This window comes from Monodon monoceros, unplaced genomic scaffold (assembly GCF_005190385.1).
Source record: "Monodon monoceros isolate NGI ecotype Baffin Bay Population unplaced genomic scaffold, NGI_Narwhal_1 Super_Scaffold_21, whole genome shotgun sequence".
In the NCBI taxonomy this organism is placed as follows: Eukaryota; Metazoa; Chordata; class Mammalia; order Artiodactyla; family Monodontidae; genus Monodon; species Monodon monoceros.
The window spans coordinates 10,144,631-10,164,031 of record NW_021703778.1 but is presented as its reverse complement, the minus strand read 5'-3'; the positions used below and the strand labels follow the sequence as shown (position 1 = coordinate 10,164,031).

Here is a 19,401-nt window from a genome sequence, read left to right as displayed (position 1 = left end):
CACACACACACACACACACACACACACACACACACACACACACACACTACCTGGGCAGCCCAGCCTAAAATGTGGGTGTTGTTCCCTGCCCATGGATGAAAATGTAATTCCCCTATATTTATTCAGATAGGGTGGAGAGGTCATGTATTCTGTTCGGGGCTAGTTACATTTGATATGCCAATTAAACAGGAAAGCAGAGTTATCAAGTAGGCAGTGGAATATAGGAGTCTGGGCTTCAGGGGAGAAGCCCATGTTGGAGACAGTGGTTGAATCATTTGCTTACAGACATATTTGGTGTCATGACACAGATGAGGTCACTGAATGTGAGTGGGAATTTAGCGTAGGGAGAGGAGATAGAACAGGTGATTGAGGGACTGTGGCCCTCCAGGGAGGAGAAGCATGGGAACGTGGTCTGTTGCGAACCACATAAACCCAGTGTTTCAAGGAGAGAATGCGCAATTCTTCTAAAGAGCGCTGCAAGTTTTTTAAAACGGAGTAATGCTGAATTTGGACACACCAAGTTCTTTTGTGATCTCGCGGAGAGTCCTCTCAGCAGGGTGGGGTGGAGGGCAGCCCCAGCTGGAAGAAGTTAAGGAAAGAGGTGAGGTGAGGAAGACATAAGGAATAGGACCTACTGTTTAAGAAGCTCAGCTGTAAAAGGAGGAGAAATGGAGCAGTAGCTGGAAGGCATGGAGAATCAAAGGAGAGATTTTTTTTTTTAAGACGGGAGATACTAGAGCACATTGTACGCTGACGGGGGAGAGGTTGTGCCGCCGATGACAGGGGAGCATCACAGCAGTGACCCTGGAGGAAGCAGGTGTACGAGCACAAGAGCTGGCCTGTGCCCAGAGCAGGGAAATTTATCCCTTGTCACCAGAGAGGAAGGAGGCTGGGAGGGTAAGATGGCACAAAGATGAAATCCTGTTGACTTGTTTAAGAACTAGGTACGTATAAAAAAGAATAAAAGGAAATATCAAAATGTGGTTATATTGGGGATGTAGTTACAGGTGACATTTTTTTCTTATACCTTTTGGTATTTTTCAATTTTTTTTAAAAAACAAAGTATACTTTTTATACTTATAAAAAATTAATGTAGTAAATGTAATTATACACTCTCCATGACCCTTCATGCTATCATTCCTTGAAAAGTCAGACTGTGTGAAACTCCTCAGCCGTGTTTTTGTTTGTTTGTTTTTCTGTTTTTGTTTTTGTTTTTGGCCGCACCACGTGGCTTGCGGGATCTTCGTTCCCCGACCAGAGATTGAACCCGTGCCCCCTGTGGTGGAAGCGTGGAGTCTTAACCACTGGACCGCCAGGGAAGTCCCAGCCATGTTTGTTCTTAACCAGATTGCTTTGCTGTACAGATACTTACAGTGGCACTAATAACTCTACACATTGAAGGAACTATGCAGCAAGATTCTACTTACAGAAACTGTCTCTTCCCTGCTCTCTTACTTGTCTCTGAGCTAAGGGTGAGGAGAAGAAAGATGTCAGGTACTCTTGGCAGATGGAGGATCAAATACTCTTGCAAACACCGGTGTCAGTTTCATTTCAACATCTAAAACCAGGTCACTCTAAAATAATAACACACACAGAAAAAAAAAAAAATAAAATAAAATAATAGCACAGAGGAGTCACATTCACAGCAGAAGCAGACAAGATTTCTCAGTGGGAACATTTTTCTTCAGCCGCCAGATAACTATATGTGAAAGAGGAAGGGCTCTGTGAATGAAAAGAACAATCAAAAGTGTAGCTGAGCTGGGTGACGATGACATCTGTCACTCCAGTGATCGCCAGAGCTGATCTGCTCATCTGGCTGACCCGGCTGGTGTGTGCTCCTTCCCCAGCATCATTTCAAAACTGCACGATTGGCCAAAGGGGTCAAACTGCAGATCAATAAAAACTAGTCTTCCAGGGCACACCAGGGAGAGCCTGTATGCGCATTGGTATTACCAGTTGTGACTTTGTTAGTGGAATTTAAAGATGGATAAGGAAACTAAAAGAAAACCATTGATTATATTTCTGTTTAACAAAGGATTTCTGTACTACCCCAGTGGCTCCTGAATCACCTTAGAAGATGGAGCTTGATATTTACCAGAGAACATTTAACCAAAGTAAAAGCAAATAAAGCTGTTGGTTTACAGCAGTACAACTGAATAGTAAGGATAAAAGTTTAACAGGGAGCAGCAAGAGTTGTTTCCTTTTTCAGTGTGTAGAACTGAAATACAAGTGAAGCTGTACTAACCACCCCTGAGGTATTTGTGACCTTTGACAACACAGAAAGAAAATATTTGTAGTCTGAAACTGTGTCTCTCCAGTATTATGGAGTAAATGAAAAATATAATCTGGTTAACAAGCTGTACTTTTCACAAGAGGACAAAAATCTTATTGGAAGGATTCTGACTTTGCTTTCTCCAAGTCTCACAGAAATTAAATATTTAATAAAGTAACGTTGGAAATTAATTCTGTAAAATGAAGGCAAAAGGAAAATGTAAAAAGTATAAAAGTATCTTGAAAGATAGGGTAGTGATTAAGATTGGACAGTTTCCTTTGACAAATAATTATTTATTCATTTATTCATCCTGCACATATTTATTGAGTACCTACTATGTGCCAGCTACTGTTTTAGGTGCTTAGGCTACATTTATGACCAAAAGAGACATGTATCAATAAGAAGATGTAAAATATTTTCACAATTGATGATTCTTTTTATTTTCATTCACAGAATACACCTTAAAAATAGTTTTTCTTAATCATTCATTACAACCTTAATAGCTTTTAAAGTGTTTAACTCATGAAAAAAAGCTTTTATAAACTAATTTATGCACCTGAATTAACTCTGCATGATTTGTGTAATTTCAAAACCCTCGTGAAGAAATACAGCTCTGTCCATTAATCCGGTATTTGAAGCAATAACCAGTGCTGCATGCTGGATTTTAACATATTCTCCTTCAAAAATGGATCTGTCCAGACATATCTGTCCTAGCTGAAATGATCTTTTCTGTTTATAATTTACTGTTAACTCTTCCATCAGAATGTGTGTTCCATGTGAGCAGGGACTTTATCTGTTGTCTTCATAGCTTTATCCCAACTCCTAACAGTGCCTGAAACATTAGATGCTCCAGAAATTTAAGTATTTGTTGAATGAATGAATGCAGTAGTGGATGTTTGAAACGTACAATTTAAGGCTCTACCTAGTGTGTGTGTGTGTGTGTGTGTGTGTGTGTGTATTTAGGGTGGGAGAAGTCTAATGAATCAGAGCAGGAATGGAGATATCATATTAATAACTGGGTTCATTGAGTTTTTGTGAACACATCACAAACTTGTGTACCTCACTTTTCACAATTCTTAAGATTAAAGGGAATTGGACTATTTTATTTAACTGCTTTTCTCACTCTTAACACCCTATGATCTTATATGTGGTCAATTGTGTAGTTTTTAAAATATTAAGTATTCTTGATGCAACTAATCGTGCCACTTGAGGGAGTATAAATGTGAGTCCTTCACTCATGCTACTTTGTCATGACAGCTGTAACTGTCTTTTTTTTTTTTGGCTCCATTGTCTCTATTATGTTTAAGACCCAACCAAGTGACAGCAATGCTGACAGTGCTTTCTAGAGCAGTCTATTGTGATGGCTGTGTCCAGCAGTCATTGGTGATACAGAAATACAGATACGGGAGAAATGTAAATAGGCAGTCCCCATGGCCAGGGGACTTCTCCAGTTAAACTGACCTCGTGGAGAGCAGCGCCAAACTCTGAAGCAGCGGGAGATGGGAGGGGAGTGTGCTGGCACTGACATATGCCTGAAACCATGTGCCTTTTCACCACGTTCCTCCAGCACCCGACTGAGCACCAGCTCTGTTACCTGTAAAATCAGCCTGAGCACTGCAGTGACACAGGGAGGAGAAACAAAGAAAGGAAGAGTTGTTTGCCGATATGGTGCCCATTTCCTGCTGAGATACTACCATCAGGGTATACATAGGACTTAATAACAAATACAATGAAGTCCTTCAAAATCAGTGAAGCTCATGAATCCTCCGTCAGCAAGACCTGGGCCCACATTTTCTCACTCCCTGCTCAGTGTATTGCTGAGTTCAGTGTCATGTGTTTACAGTTCAGGCTTGAGGTGGGTAGAGGGGTCACCTCTGGGACAAAAAGAGAGTGAAGACAACAAAATATGAAATAAATAGAAACCAAATATATAATTCAGTATAAATATTAAATATAAAATATAAGGTAAATGAGGATTAAACCTATGATCATAAAGGCAATAATAATAATTTATTAACCATAGCAGGCCCTGAATGAATCACTTTACATGTATTATTTCATTTAATCTCAGAACATCTCACAACATTTATCTGTTGTCTTCATAGCTTTATCCCAACTCCTAACAGTGCCTGAAATATATTAGATGCTCCAGAAATTTAAGTATTTGTTGAATGAATGAATGCAGTAGTGGATGTTGAAACGTACAGTTTAAGGCTCTACCTAGTGTGTGTGTGTGTGTGTGTGTGTGTGTGTGTGTGTGTGAAATAGCCATTATTATTTCCATTTTATTTCTGAAGAAGCAGAGTAAGTTCCTTGCCCAAGGCCACATGGCTAGTCAGTGGTAGGGCCACAGCTGGAATAATAGTAGCAATTATATGTAAGGCATTTCCATATGCCCGTTTTAAATGAGAGTTTGACAAGAAATAATCCATTTTGCTTATCCTCACAAAATCTTTTGTTATTTCATCTGAGCATTCAGATTCTAGAGCCCAGCCTCTTAACTGCAACGTTGGTGTCAATAATTCCATGATCTAAACAAAGGAAGGGATTTGTATAGCTTCAGAAATAACTTTTGATCTTCTGTATAACCACCTCAGAATTCAGTTCAATGTAGAATAATTTATCAGTCAACCCCTGTTCCTCACTGGCTTTATGGCCACTATTGCTGCCTGCTTGGCCACTCCCCATATACCTTAGCCCCTCTACTCTTTAACTGGAGAGGAATCTAAATAAAGGAGCTATGCTCTAGAATAGGGCCAAAGCATCTTCTCAGGTCCCCTGATGAAGTCTTTATGAATGGTAAAACCTAGTTTTTCAAAATCATGGAAAAGGACTTTTTTCTCTTCAGAACGAAGCAGCCAGCCATACACTACAATAGTATACCTATCAGTACACAAACTTCAGTTGACAGAGAATTCCAGGGTTGGAAGAAGCAACAGAGATTATATGATTCAGCTTTTTAAATATTGTTAGTCTAGGTAAGATTATTAGCTTCCAGCATTTTTTGGTGATAACATGTCTCTTTTAGGAAATGGTGATAGTGATAAATTTATCTTTCCAAATTAAAAGAGACAAGCCTAAAACTTGTGTGTTCAATACAAGATTGCTATCTTAGTATCTCATGGTATCTCATATTCAGTGTTCTCTGAGTTTCAAGAGTTCTTGATATATTAGACATATTAATTCTTTGTCCATCATACATATTGCAAATATTTTTCCCATTTTCTCTTTTACTTGTGTTTTATTATACTCATATTAAAATTGTATTGTCAAATCTCTTCCATTTTTTAATTCTCCTTTCTATCTTTTCATACTTACAAATTCCATCTGTATCCCATTACTACACAGCCGTTCTTTTGCATCTTCTCCTAGAACTTTTATGATGACATTTTAAATCTATGTTTGTTAATCCATCTGGAATTAATTTTTACATAAAGTACATGATTCCCAAAATTTTAACCAGCTGTTCCAGCACAATTTCTTGAATTTTTTTCTTTCTCTGCTAATTTGAAATGCCACATTTATCATCTAATATGTTCTTAGAATAGATGACCCTGAATTGCATTCACTACTTGAAGTTTAACTTTTCTTGGCTTTCTTTACCTAGTGATAATGTTTATTTCTACAATATAGTAAAATGATTTTTTTTTCTTTACTAAAACGTGCTACTCCACCGTATTGTTTCCACACTCTGCCCTTTGATTAAAATATTCCGTTGGCTTCCCGTAGTGCCTGGAGTCCAGCCTCACCACGGACCACTGTCCCTCCTGCTGTTTCAGCTGCCGGGCTCGTGCCTGAGTCCAGGCTCCTTGTTACCATCCACTCCTTGTCATTCTCCAGGAACAGTCTTTAGATGCCAAATGGACCCATAAAAACAGATGGAAAATTCAGGGCTTCACTTAAATTAAATACATAATTGGATATCTTTCTCTGTTTTCTTAAAAATTGTATGTCATATGAGTTTCTTTGGAAATAAGGGGATACGAAAGATGATTCTTGTCGAGTTCAGCAAATGTGGAGACCAACTATGGGCAAATCCTGTGCCAGAAATTGTGGGAGATATGCATTCACTCATTCATTCAACTAATATTTATTGAGGACCTACTGTGTTCTCAATCATCTTGTTCCATGGACACAATGGGAAACTAAAGACACATAGTCTTGTGTATGTTGGCGCTTGTATTGTAGTAAGGGATTCAAATATTAGCTAAATTATCTACACGAGTGCATAATTATACATTTTTGTAAATGCTATAAAAATTATTATGGAAACATCTAAGAATTCCAAGTAGGAGTAAAGCACTGTTCATATTATTAGATACAAGTCCTTAATCAGATATATTATTTGTAAATGTTTTCTGCCAGCCTGTGACTTCACTTTTTATTCTCTTAAGTGTCCTTTTTTTAATAGTTTTTTTTTTTTTACTTTATAAATTTATTTATTTATTTATTTATGGCTGTGTTGGGTCTTCATTGCTGTGCGTGGGCTTTCTCTAGTTGCGGTGAGGGGGGCTACTCTTCGTCGTGGTGCACGGCCTTCTCACTGCGGTGGCTTCTCTTGTTGCAGAGCTGGGGCTCTAGGCACGTGGGCTTCAGTAATTGTGGCACGTGTGCTCAGTAATTGTGGCTCACGAACTCTAGAGTGCAGGCTCAGTAGTTGTGGTGCACGCACTTAGTTGCTCCGCGGCATGTGGGATCTTCCCGGACCAGGGCTCAAACCTGTGTTCCCTGCATTGGCAGGCGGACTCTCAACCACTGCGCCAGCAGGGAAGTCCCAGCAGTGTCTTTCACAGAACAGAAGTTTTTCTTTTTTTAAAAAAATTATTTTTGGCTGCATTGGGTCTTCATTGCTGTGCGCAGGCTTTCTCTAGTTGTGCTGAGCGGGGGCTAATCTTTGTTGGCAGTGCGTGGGCTTCTCATTATGGTGTCTTCTCTTGCTGCGGAGCATGGGCTCTAAGCACGTGGGCTTCAGTAGTTGTGGTGCGCGGGCTCTAGAGCACAGGCTTAGTAGTTGTGGCGCACGGGCTTAGTTGCTCCACGGCATGTGGGATCTTCCCGGACCAGGGCTTGAACCCATGTCCCCTGCATTGGCAGGCGGATTCTTAACCACTGCGCCATCAGGGAAGCCCAGGAGTTTTTCATTTTAATGAAGTCTACCTTATCACTTTTTTCTTTCATGGATGATGTTTTGGGTATTGTGTCCATACACTCATTTCTACACCCAAGGTTATCTAGCTTTTTTCTCCTATGTTTTCTTCTAGAAGTTTTATAGTTTTGTATTTTACATTTAGACCTGTGACTTATCTATTTATTTATTTTAACATCTTTGTTGGAGTATAATTGCTTTACAATGGTGTGTTAGTTTCTGCTTTATAACAAAGTGAATCAGTTATACATATACATATATCCCCATAGCTCTTCTCTCTTGCGTCTCCCTCCCTCCCACCCTCCCTATCCCACCCCTCTAGGTGGTCACAAAGCACCGAGCTGATCTCCCTGTGCTATGTGTCTGCTTCCCACTAGCTGTTTTACATTTGGTAGTGTATATATGCTATGACTTATTTTAACTTAATTTTTGTGAAAATTTTGTAAGTTTAGTGTCTAGATTCTTTTTTTTTTTTTTTTTTTTTCCTGCATGTGGATGTCCAACCATTCCAGCACCATCCTGAGGAACTTTACAGTCTAGTAAAGGGAGCAAGACCTGTACACAAGTGATTGGCTGAAATGACTTAACTAAGATGTTTGTCCAGAAAGATGTACAGAATTATGCTGAGGGTTTAAAACAGGTGGCATTTGAGGTAGACTCTGAAAAGTTTCATCACATAGATGGGACTGAGGAGGAAATTAAAAGACAAAGGACAAATCTTACTTATTTTTAAAATCTCACTCTGAGTGCAGATATCAGAGGCAAAGGTGGCAGCGGGGAGGCTGCTGTGGTGTGAGATGAACTGTAGTGGAGGTAATGGTGGTGAGAAAGGTTTGGTTCTGGATTGGATTTCATGAAAGAGCTGAGGGGATTTGTACATGGGTTGCAGGAGGGGTATGAGACAAAGTCAGGAGCCAGGGGTCAGGCTGACAAGCAGACGAATGGGTCACCATGGGCTGAGATGAGGGTCGTGGGCAGGAGCAGGTTTGGGACATATTAAGTCAGCCACCTTCACAGCCAAGTGAAGCGTCGAGTGAGCAGCTGGGTGCTTAGGTCTGGAGACGAGCAGAGCTGTCAGTGCACGAGTGGTATTTAAAGCGATGAAATCAGGAAGTACGTGTTGATAGACAAGAAAATAGCTCTAAGGACCAAAGCTTGGGAGGCTCAAAAATGTGACAGTAGGAAGATGAGGAGGGACCAGAAAAAGATACTGAGATGGAGATGCCAGTGAGGTAAGGAAGAGAATCAAGAGAAGGACATAAGACACCAAGACAAACGTGTTCAAGAAGAGTTTGTCAAATGCTGCCAGTAGGTTAAGTAAAATGAGGACTTAGAACGGACCTTGGGACTCAGCAATGTGAAGAAGGTCACTGTTGTCCTTAATAGAAACTGTTTCCGTGGAGTGTGATGACAGCCTGACTGACATGGGTTTTCTTAATGGGTGGAGTGCAATTGAAGAAGTTAGGTATAGATCATTCTTTTGAGGATTTTTGCTATAAAGCAAGGAAATGGAACGGTAGATGGAGGAAACAAACTCAAGGACAGGTGGTTTGTTTGTTTCTTTTGGGGAAGATGTTATAACAGTTGAGAGGGAGAAATGAGTGATACAGGAGAGAAAGAGGACCCAGCAGGAGTGATATCCTTGAGTAAGTGAGAGGAGATGGAATCCAGTGCACAAAACGGGATTGGCCATAGGTAGAGGGGGGACCATTATCAACAGTGACTTAATTCTCTAAGCAATGAGAAACCATTACAGTTTGGTGGGTAAGTGGTATGATTCTTATCATGCTTTGTAATCTGTGTATTCCTTCCCCTTTCACTAATGGACAGATTCAAATGCATAGCAGTCTGCCCCAAAATAAACACTGAAAATGCAGTTATGCTCAAAATAGACTGGATTTCATGTCCAGAAAAGTTGAAACAAACCCTTGTGTTTACCTCAGCAACTTCTCCAGACCTCATGTCAGATCAAGATCTTTACGCTGTTATTGAAATTGCTGAAATGTTTCACTTTGAAAGTAAACTTCCTAGTACTGAAATCAATTTTCTGCATACATTTTACCTTTTAAAAGTCCCCAGTGTAGCTTATTTTGTATTCCTCTTAAATTCTGCTGAATAATAATTTTTCAAATTATCATTCCTTGACTACCAGTGGGCTAACACTACCTCAGACAAAACTGGAAATCTAACGAGTGAAAATCGCTCCAACTCACCACTTTGTAACAGATTAAGTCACACATCGGAATTTAGAGGAACCTTTAAAGAATATTATATATAAGGTAGTTCTTGATGGAAATAATGAGCTCTTTTGATCATCCATGAAGTAAGTTTAATGTGTTGCATTTTCCCAGTGAAGAGGAGAAGACAGATCAAATGCATGAGGCTGTTTTCTGGTAAATTGTTATCATTGAATTTAGCAAATCAGCTTCACAGATGTTTTTCAGTTTCTTAGTATCTAAATTTGACTTTTACTATGATTAGTAATAAGCTCTCAAATCAGAAAGGGTTTTCTTTTTTATTGCTCCTCAGGCATGAACGTCTTTACACCAAGAAAAGTAACTTCAGCAGATCTTTAATTTCCAGCCTCAAGGATGTAAATGATTTAGCAACCCTAGAAGTTTTGGATGAGGTAAGAAACTCAGCTTAATTAAACTTAAACATTCTGTCTATTTAAAAAAATTTATAGAAGTGGTTTGAGCAGGAGGCTCTTTGAATAGCATCTGTAGGTTTCATGCTTTCTTCATCTCTTAGCTTCCTGATCATCCCTCCTGTCTTCAGTTTTACTGTGTGTAACTCACGTTTGCAGATCTCTCCAGCCTGGTGTCAACTTTTTCTTCTTTTTTATATTCGAATTACAAAAGTGCTAGTTCCCACAAGCTTGAGTTGCTTAGGTCCAAGACCCCTTCTTCACCTCAATTCTCCCCAGGAGTCTCAAAGGGGTGATTTGCTTCCTACATCACCATCTCAGTGGCAGGACCTAAAGCCTCGAAGATACCTTGAGAGCCTGTCTGTTACCATGGTCAGTGGACCCCTCGTGGGATCACAGAGCCCACCTTTTCGGGAAATGAATTCTGCTTGAAACTTCTTATCCCAGTGACCTCAGAAATATTTCAGACATCTCTCATGAAGGTACCAGTCCAAGCCAGTAAATTATAGTCTCATCCTCTTTTTCCTCATCACCTTTTATTTCAGATAATCACATCATTAGAGAAATAATAAGGCTCCTTTTCAGTAAAAGGTTGGGATCACTACCCTGCCTGATCCACAGGCGTTCCTTTTTTTAATACTTCTGATACATTCCTGAGCATTTTGCTTAAAAATGTAGCAAATCAGGAGGCATATTCTGAACCGAAGTAGTCATTTGGTAAATTTGGGGTTGCGTAAACAACTCAAGTACTTCCTCAGAATAATCTTTCTTGAGAACATCAAACATCTTATAATCAAATAGTGTTTGTAAGCCAGGGATTGCCAATACCTTTATGAATCTTTGTGTATCAGATTTTCCAATGATGTGAAATCCTAAGCTTGTGGATTATAAAGAAGGCTTTACTAATCATATTGCTGACCTACGTATTAAACACTGGGTTTGTTTGTTTCTATTGTCTGTGTTTTATTTTTTTGTCTCTTTTTTGACCCAAGATCTTTTGTGTCATATACTATAAATGATGAAGTCTGGCACTGTTAAAATTGATTCCATGTATTCATATGATTTATCAATTGTGGAAGTTACTTTTCTGTACTTTTTACTCTGCCTCAAAGCCAAACATTTAAGCAAGGGAACTAAGACATTCCACAGAGCCATTGAATAACCTTCATTTGGAATAAAATCATGTTCACTATATCTTCTCTTCCCTTTTCTAGTGTTCTTTCTCTTTACTTCAACTGCTGCATTTACTTACTTCCTTGAAAGCATTGTGTATATATACTCCCTGTAGCATATAATATATTCTGTGGAAAACACAGGTAACAATGACATCCCTCTACAGCTCTCGAAAGAAAAGAAAATACCCATCAAGGGGAAGGATAGTTGCTGACCGGAGGTTACACTTCTTACCCTCAATAGATCTATTTCTTTCTGATCCTTCCTCCAGATTCCAAATGTTTTATTTCTTATCATTTACTTTTAAAATGATAATTGACCATCAATCATTTTTAACAAAAAGAGATTACTTTTATTTCGTTATAGAATACAGTCTCAGAGCAACTTGAGAAGTGTTACTCCAGAGATCAGATTTACTTCTATGTGGGAGACATACTCATTGCTCTTAACCCTTTTCAGAGTCTGGGTCTTTATTCCGCAGAGGTATGTGGTATGGCTTGTACACATTTTCTTACTTTGTACAAAAATTTATACTCTTCAGGTATTTAAATTAATTTCATTTCATTTTATCTAATCCTTTGAATAAACAGTTAAATAATTATTGTTAAAACGTAGAGATGGAAAAAACAGAAGATGAATCGATCTGGATGCAGTTTGTGGTCTTTGTGTGAGATATGTTAATTACTTCTTGTCATTGGTAATTGGTAACTGGTCCACACTACATATCATATCAATAAACAGATGCCTAAAAAGTATAGACTTAATGTCTACCTCTGAACCAAGTATAGGAGAGTCAAAAGTAAAATTACATTGTATATGTAGGTACTATATACTTAATGGCTGTAAAACTCATCATTATGAGTTTAAAAATTCCTTCTGGTTAAATTTTTAATATCAGACAATATGTCTTATGAATATAAGCACATAATTATCCATTATTCACCCCTAATGTTTAAATATAGAATAGTGTTCTGGAGTTAAGCTAGGCTGTTTTTCATTTTCAATTAGATCCATACTCTTCTAGCTATTTGTGTACTCTAGAATATTATGTTGTATTATAATAGTATATTACTCTAGAATAATACTGTGCTTAATATAATTTTTTGTGTGAAAAGTATGTAATTCTCTCAGTCTCTACCACTTTAAGATTTACAAGAATAATGGCATATTTAGGAACCTTGACCAAGTTTTAGAAGACTGGGCTTTAGCACAAATTCTGCTATCAGTTAACTATGTGATCTTGGGCAAAGCAAATGAGAAAGTGTATGTTAAATGATATGAAAGGAAAAAAGTAGTGATCGTATGTCATACATTATTATATCCAAGGAATAGTCAACAAAATGATACCTGATTGTCTTATTTATAAAGCATCTGCTTATTTAAGGAAATCATAGTATTTTGAAACTTTAAGTTCTGCTTTGGAAGTGGTATGCATTTCCAAAAGAGTCTTCTTTTAAATACCACTGCCAAAGTGATGTCATATTATGTCATATCATTTTTCCCTGTTGTTTTATGTCAAACTTTTATTTTACATAATTGTCCATGATTTGTGCATGTATGTGTGTATGTAATATGGATGTGATGTTTTGGTGGTATGAAGCTGTATTTTGATTCACCTTTTGCTTTAAAAATTAGCACTCTATCTGTAAATAAGTAGGGTTTAAACAAAAACAAAAGCCCTACAGCACATGTTCTTTTTAACCTTTAGCATTCCAAACTGTATATTGGAGCAAAGAGAACTGCCAATCCTCCTCACATTTTTGCCATGGCTGACTTAGGATACCAGTCTATGGTAACATATAATTCAGATCAGGTAAGGAGAGTCTCACATTTTTAGAAATTCTCCTCTTAGTTTCTTGTGTGTCAGCTGAATTTTGTGAGGATAAAGTCTTCTTACAGTTTCCTTTTCTCACCGTGCAGTGCATTGTTATTTCTGGGGAAAGTGGTGCTGGAAAGACTGAAAGTGCTCATCTCTTAGTTCAGCAGCTGACAGTGCTTGGAAAGGTATAATTTAATTTTTCTCTGCCCTAACAGAAATATTTGTTATACTTCAGAATTTAATTTAACTGATTAGGTTAATATTTACAAATTTCCACATTTAATAATGCACAGAAATTATAGCACACTTGTTGTCCTTTGTGAGTTTAAAATATAACAATATAAAGAGCATATGTTTTGTTTTAAGCAAACTCTAACTTTTCTCACTCTTAGTAGGCAAGGCTTTATAGAGGTGATTTTCTCTCTTTTTTGCCCTAACGTATTCTCTGAATGCTTTCCTTACTTCTTCTTCCTTTGTTACCAGCAAGATAAAGGGGAGTCAATATACAAAAATTAATTATATTTATATATTATATACATACTAACAATGATCAGTTTAAACTTAAATGTATTATTTATATTAGCACCATAAAACATGAACTATTGAAATCTAGATCTTACAAAATATGTACAAGATTTGTATGCTGAAAAATAGAAAAAGTTGATAAAAGAAATCAAAGAAGACCTGAATAATAGGAGAGATATGACATGTTCATGGATTAAAAGACTCAATATTATTAAGATGTCAATTCCCCACAGATCGATCTGTAGATTCAATGTAGTTTACAGTAAAAATCCCAGCAGGATTTTATTTTTTTTTTTTTTAGAAATTGACAAACTGAATCAAAAATGTATATGGAAAGGCAAAGGAACTATAATAATCAGTTTTGAAAAAGAACAAAATTGGAGGATTAATAAATGCTACCTGATTTCAGACTCACTATAAAAGCTGTGATAGTCAAAACAGTGTGTTATTAAAGAAAAGATGGTATACAGATCAATGGAATAGAATAAAGAATCTGCACATATATGATTTATTGATTTTCAGCAAAGGTGCAAGGTCAATTAATGATAGTCTTTTAACAAATGGTGCTGGAATATGCGCATACAAAAGGATTGAACCTTACTCTAGACCGCACATGCTATAAAAAATTAACTTCAAATGGATCATAGACCTAAAGATTAAACCAAAAGCTATAAAATTTCTAGAAGAAAATTAAGTCAGTTAACTTTGTTTTTTGTCATTTTGGGTCAGGCAAAGAGCTGTTAGAGGCAACATAAAAAGCATAATCCATAAAGGGAAAAGTTTGATTTCACCAAAATTAAGAACATTCTGTTCTCTGAATGATACTGTTAAGAAAATGAAAAGACAAGCTACAGACTCAGAGACACTCTAATAAAAGACTTGTATCCAGAATATATATTTTTAAAAACTCTTAAAATTCCATAATAAGAAATCAAATAACAATTTAAAAATGAACAAAAAAATTGACTAGCCATTTCAGCAAAGATGATATGTAAATGGCAAAAAAAGCAAATGAAAATATGGTGTTCAACACCAGTAGTCATTAGGGAAATGCAAATTAAAACCACAGTGAGACACCATTACATAGCCATTAAAATGGCTAAATTTTTTTTTTTAAACCTGACAATGCTAAGTGCTGGCAAGAACATAGAGGAACTGAATGAAACTCGTGTATTGCTGATGAGAATGCAAAATGGTACAGCCACTTTGGAAAACAGCTCAGGAGTTTCTTAGAAAGTCTAACCATACTTATCATACAACCCAGCAATCCTACTCCTAGGTATTTGTTCAAATGAAATGAAAACCCATGTTCATACAAAAAAGCTACAGACAAATAATTTATAGGAGCTTTGTTCATCATCTCCAGGGAGTGGAAACAACGAACTAGGAAATGAATAAACAAACTATGGTACATCCATGCCATGGAATATTACTCAGCAATAAAAAAGAATGAACACTGATACAAGCAATGAAGCTCACTGGATGAGATTTGGATAAATCTCAAATGCTTTAGGCTAAGTCAGAGAAGCAGATTAAGAAGACTACATGTATGGTTCACTTGCTGTGTCATTATTGCAGATTTAAAACCGTAGGCACAAAAACAAATCAGGGATTTTCGGCAGCTGAGAGCGGAGGGAAGGGTTGCAAAGAGTAATGAGACAATTTGGGGGGTGATGGGATTGTTCTGTATGTGGACTATAGTGGGAGATTTATGGTCACATATGTTTGTAAAAACTTTCAGAACTATATAAAGGGTGAATCTCTATGTAATTTTACCTTAATTTTTAAAAATGGGATGTTGAGGATAGAGACTTGGTTTGATTTTCCAAGTAGAGTCCTTGAAATAAGATAAATCAAGAATAATGTGTTCTCATTAGGCTAATGGCTAAAAAAGAAAAATCATTGTTTACAACTTATCCCTGTGAAAATGTTTGTAGTGATTTGCATAGTTAGAAGTAGAGTCATCTTAAAATTTTTGCCATCACAGTGATTATAGGAATCTTGTGCTACAAAGCACTGTGGGTACAAGGCCAGACCCAACCACTGTATATATAAAAGGGTGCCTCATGGTGTCAAAACAGTTGCTTAATTGAGTCTAATTCATTGTCAAAAGAATTTCATGTTCCTGTTAAAAATCAATTGACTGGTTATATGTTTTCCATCATGGGTGTGGGTATGGAATAGAAATATACTAGTAACCAGGCCTGTGACCCCTCAGAACAGAGCCAGTAGAGGCCAGGAAGGGGGGCCTACCTCAGGGCTGTCATCTCAATCCCTTCCCCATCCCCTTGCCCATCCACTTCCCTCTCCTTACTTCTGGGATAAGCATCACTCTACAAGCTTTTAAGTTCACTGAAATAAACGTCATTTTGGAGAGAGTTGGGATGGTGTGTGGCACAGCATACTCTCCTGGCGTGGAAGAGTTGAACACCTGAATAAATTTACTCAGGGGCCTTCCGCACGGGCCTTTGCTATTCTTTCTTGATTTGTGAAGTCGATAGAGGCTCTCGTCAATAACGGATTAACTTGTACGAATGTTGTTTTGTGGATGTCAGCACATCTAACGTTTATTTAATATCTTTATCTTGTGCTAGATCTAAAAATGTGACTTGATATTAATTGGAGATGGTGATATAAAAACAAAAGAATTCTACCCTTATCGGGACTGAGTGTGTCTTTTAGTTATTTCCTTGATAAAGATTTAGCAGATGCAAAAATGGTATGTTTGGTGGATGGAATTTACCTTTGTAATACACAGTCTTCAAAACCTTATGTAGCAGGGCACTGCTACCTAATACAGGTGGTTGATGTTTTCTCACCTTTTTCATGAGTGCAAGGCCAGCCCCAAACAACATTTAAAAAGAGTCAATTATCCCAATCCTTGCTCCTCTCTTTTCTCTCCCCTTATTGCCTCTTTTAGAGGATATCCAAAATGCTTATATGCCCCCAAAACTGCACTGTGAATGCCCCCTCAGCCCCCCCCCCAAATTCTAATGTAGCCTATGTTCCAGAAATACCTGCTGCTCCTCCCTTACATAAACATTTCCGTACCTTTAACACAGCTGACTTCAGCAAGGTATTACACTGAAAATAATCCACTTGATCCATTTCTACTAAGATGTGAATGACTGATAACTCCTTAAACCTCTAAGAGGGGGGATGCCTTCTAAAAGAGGTTGGTTGTTAACCCAAGTAAATTTTCTGGTGGAATTTCAGTTTAATAAAGTGGTAAAGAAAAAAAACCCAACATGATGCTTGTTTTGGGGAAGGAAAATGTGAGATGGTGTAGGAGAAAATGGAGGGCCAGCCACGTAGGCCCGCTGGCCTGGACCAGGGATCCACATCTCCCTTCCACACAGCCGAGCTGTTCTTGATTTTCACAATTATTCCCTCTCCTCTACTTCTGAGTTCACACGATATCTTTACTCCTCTAGTTGCAGGTTTGACAGCTTCCATGGAAGCAAGGGAAGTTGGTCCACAGCTTTGGGGATCTTGTGGATGGGGACCCATATATGTAGAGGAGGAATAACAAAGTTTGAGATGTACCTCAGTATGCGTAGACTGCTTATAAATTGTGTTTGTAAATCAGGAACTTAACAGAACTATATTGGAATAGAAAAAGTGTAAAGGATCTCTTCGCCCCTCTAAGAAAGGAAGTGAGTGAATGTACCAGCAGGAGGGGAAAAATATACTAGGTTGTAACTTCTGGCAACAAACCAAGAAGATGCACTTGTATGTTTACATCTACATAAAGTGCTTATCAGAGAAGAGACATCCCATTCTATACAAAATTAATTTTTTACATTTTTTTAATATCTTGACATTTTCTCTAGGCTAATAACAAAACCCTGCAAGAGAAGATTTTACAAGTGAATAATTTGGTGGAAGCCTTTGGCAATGCCTGCACTATTATAAATGACAATTCCAGCCGATTTGGAAAATACTTAGAAATGAAATTTACCCCTTCTGGGGCTGTCGTGGGAGCACAGATTTCTGAATACCTTCTGGAGAAATCCCGAGTTATCCACCAAGCCATGTAAGTTCATGTCACATATTTCCTATTTTCTGGGAAACGTAAGCAAAGATGATGCTTTTGTTTTAATAATAAAATGTCTTACTCATTTAACAAAATATCAACAGAATTTTATTGATCGTCTACTATGTGTGAGGCATTTACTGTTGGAAGCAGAGATGCCTCAGCACTGTCTTACTCTCTCATATGTTACATCCAGTAAAGGAGTTAATAAATAGCCTGAAGTTTATGAAAACAGATAGAAAGCCTAAGCCCATCATAGAGGTACTAACAGGATAACTTAGAGTAATTTCTGAAGTAGGAGAGAATATACTTCTCTACACAAAACAAGTATGAAATTTAATTGGAAATAACAGTCATTTTTTTTCTTTTAAGTGCTGGTATATATAAATAGATCTTTGTATTAATTCTGTGCTTCCCAATGTTTATACACAAGGGACCAAAAAACAAACAAAAAAAGGATTCAGGAAGGGGCTTTATTATAGTGTTCTTTTTCCTGCCTGCTGATAAGCCACCAACACCATATTCTGGAAAGTTTAGTTTGAGTGAGTTCTTTTAGGTTGAGTGAGTTCCTCAGTTTGTAGCTGAATGACAAAACTTTTCTCCGTCCTCATGATTCCAAAACATCTTTGTTTGTTGTTCTTATGAAAAAACTAATCACAACATGGAATTTGTACCCTGGTTTTTATATTATTTTTTTAAAAGTTGTGGCAATTTAGAGTCTTCCAGTTTTCTTATGTTGGTTTTATGCCAAACATATCTACATTATAGTAGTTATGTGTTGTATGTTAAATTCTCAGGAACATAAGCTTCCTTTATGTACAAGTACATTAGTATTTAATTATAAGTGCCTTCAAATTTGCTGTCATTCAGTTTATGATAAATTGTGAATGTAAGTTGCTTGGAGCCAACCTCTGAGCTCAGCCTTCAGTGTAGAAAATTATCCTTTGGTCTTCAGTTCCAAAAATGTCAGGCATGATTTTTAGGCAAATGTGGCTTTGAATTGTGGCTCCCTGACATGTAGTCCACCTTGGGTAAGATATTTAAACCTTAAAGACCCTTATAGGATCTTGTTTCTGCAACCTACTGTGTGTTAGAATTTGAAATGCTTAACCTCTCTGCACCTCAGTTTTTCATTTTTAAAAAGGAGTTAGCAGTGGTACCTACCTATTAAGATCATGCCTGTAAAGTATTTAGTGCAATGAAGAGCACATAGAAAGAACCCCATGCAGTTTAAGCCCTTATTAGCAGTAGTAGTGTTGATAGTTGTGTGAAGATTAGAAATAATATCTCGCGCAGTACAGGGGACACTGACAATGTCAGTAAATAGCAGCTCCTGTTATCAAGGTGTGCTGGGGCCCAGAACTTAGTGGGCATGTATGTTAGTGCCTTTGCCACCCATACCTGCAGGAACCTCCAGGTCTTATGCAAGTGTGGAGACTTTTTTTTTTTTACATCTTTATTGGAGTATAATTGCTTTACAGTGGTGTGTTAGTTTCTGCTTTATAACAAAGTGAATCAGTTATACATATACATATGTTCCCATATCACTTCCCTCTTGTGTCTCCCTCCCTCCCACCCTCCCTATCCCACCCCTCTAGGTGGTCACAAAGCACCGAGCTGATCTCCCTGTGCTATGCGGCTGCTTCCCACTAGCTATCTATTTTACGTTTGGTAGTGTATATATGTCCATGCCACTCTCTCACTTTGTCACAGCTTACCCTTCCCCCTTCCCAAACCCTCAAGTCCATTCTCTAGTAGGTCTGTGTCTTTATTCCTGTCTTAC

General features: G+C 37.7%; 1 protein-coding gene across 1 annotated transcript in view; it reads left to right on the top strand.

The window, feature by feature from the left end:
- Nucleotides 1–19,401, top strand: part of MYO3A (myosin IIIA) — a 170,475-nt gene that overhangs the window by 57,928 nt on the left and 93,146 nt on the right. The window contains exons 9-13 of the mRNA XM_029236397.1: nucleotides 9,948–10,047; nucleotides 11,605–11,721; nucleotides 12,947–13,051; nucleotides 13,159–13,242; nucleotides 17,416–17,618. Of these exons, the coding sequence (XP_029092230.1) occupies nucleotides 9,948–10,047; nucleotides 11,605–11,721; nucleotides 12,947–13,051; nucleotides 13,159–13,242; nucleotides 17,416–17,618 (609 nt within the window). The remainder of the gene's footprint in view (nucleotides 1–9,947; nucleotides 10,048–11,604; nucleotides 11,722–12,946; nucleotides 13,052–13,158; nucleotides 13,243–17,415; nucleotides 17,619–19,401) is intronic.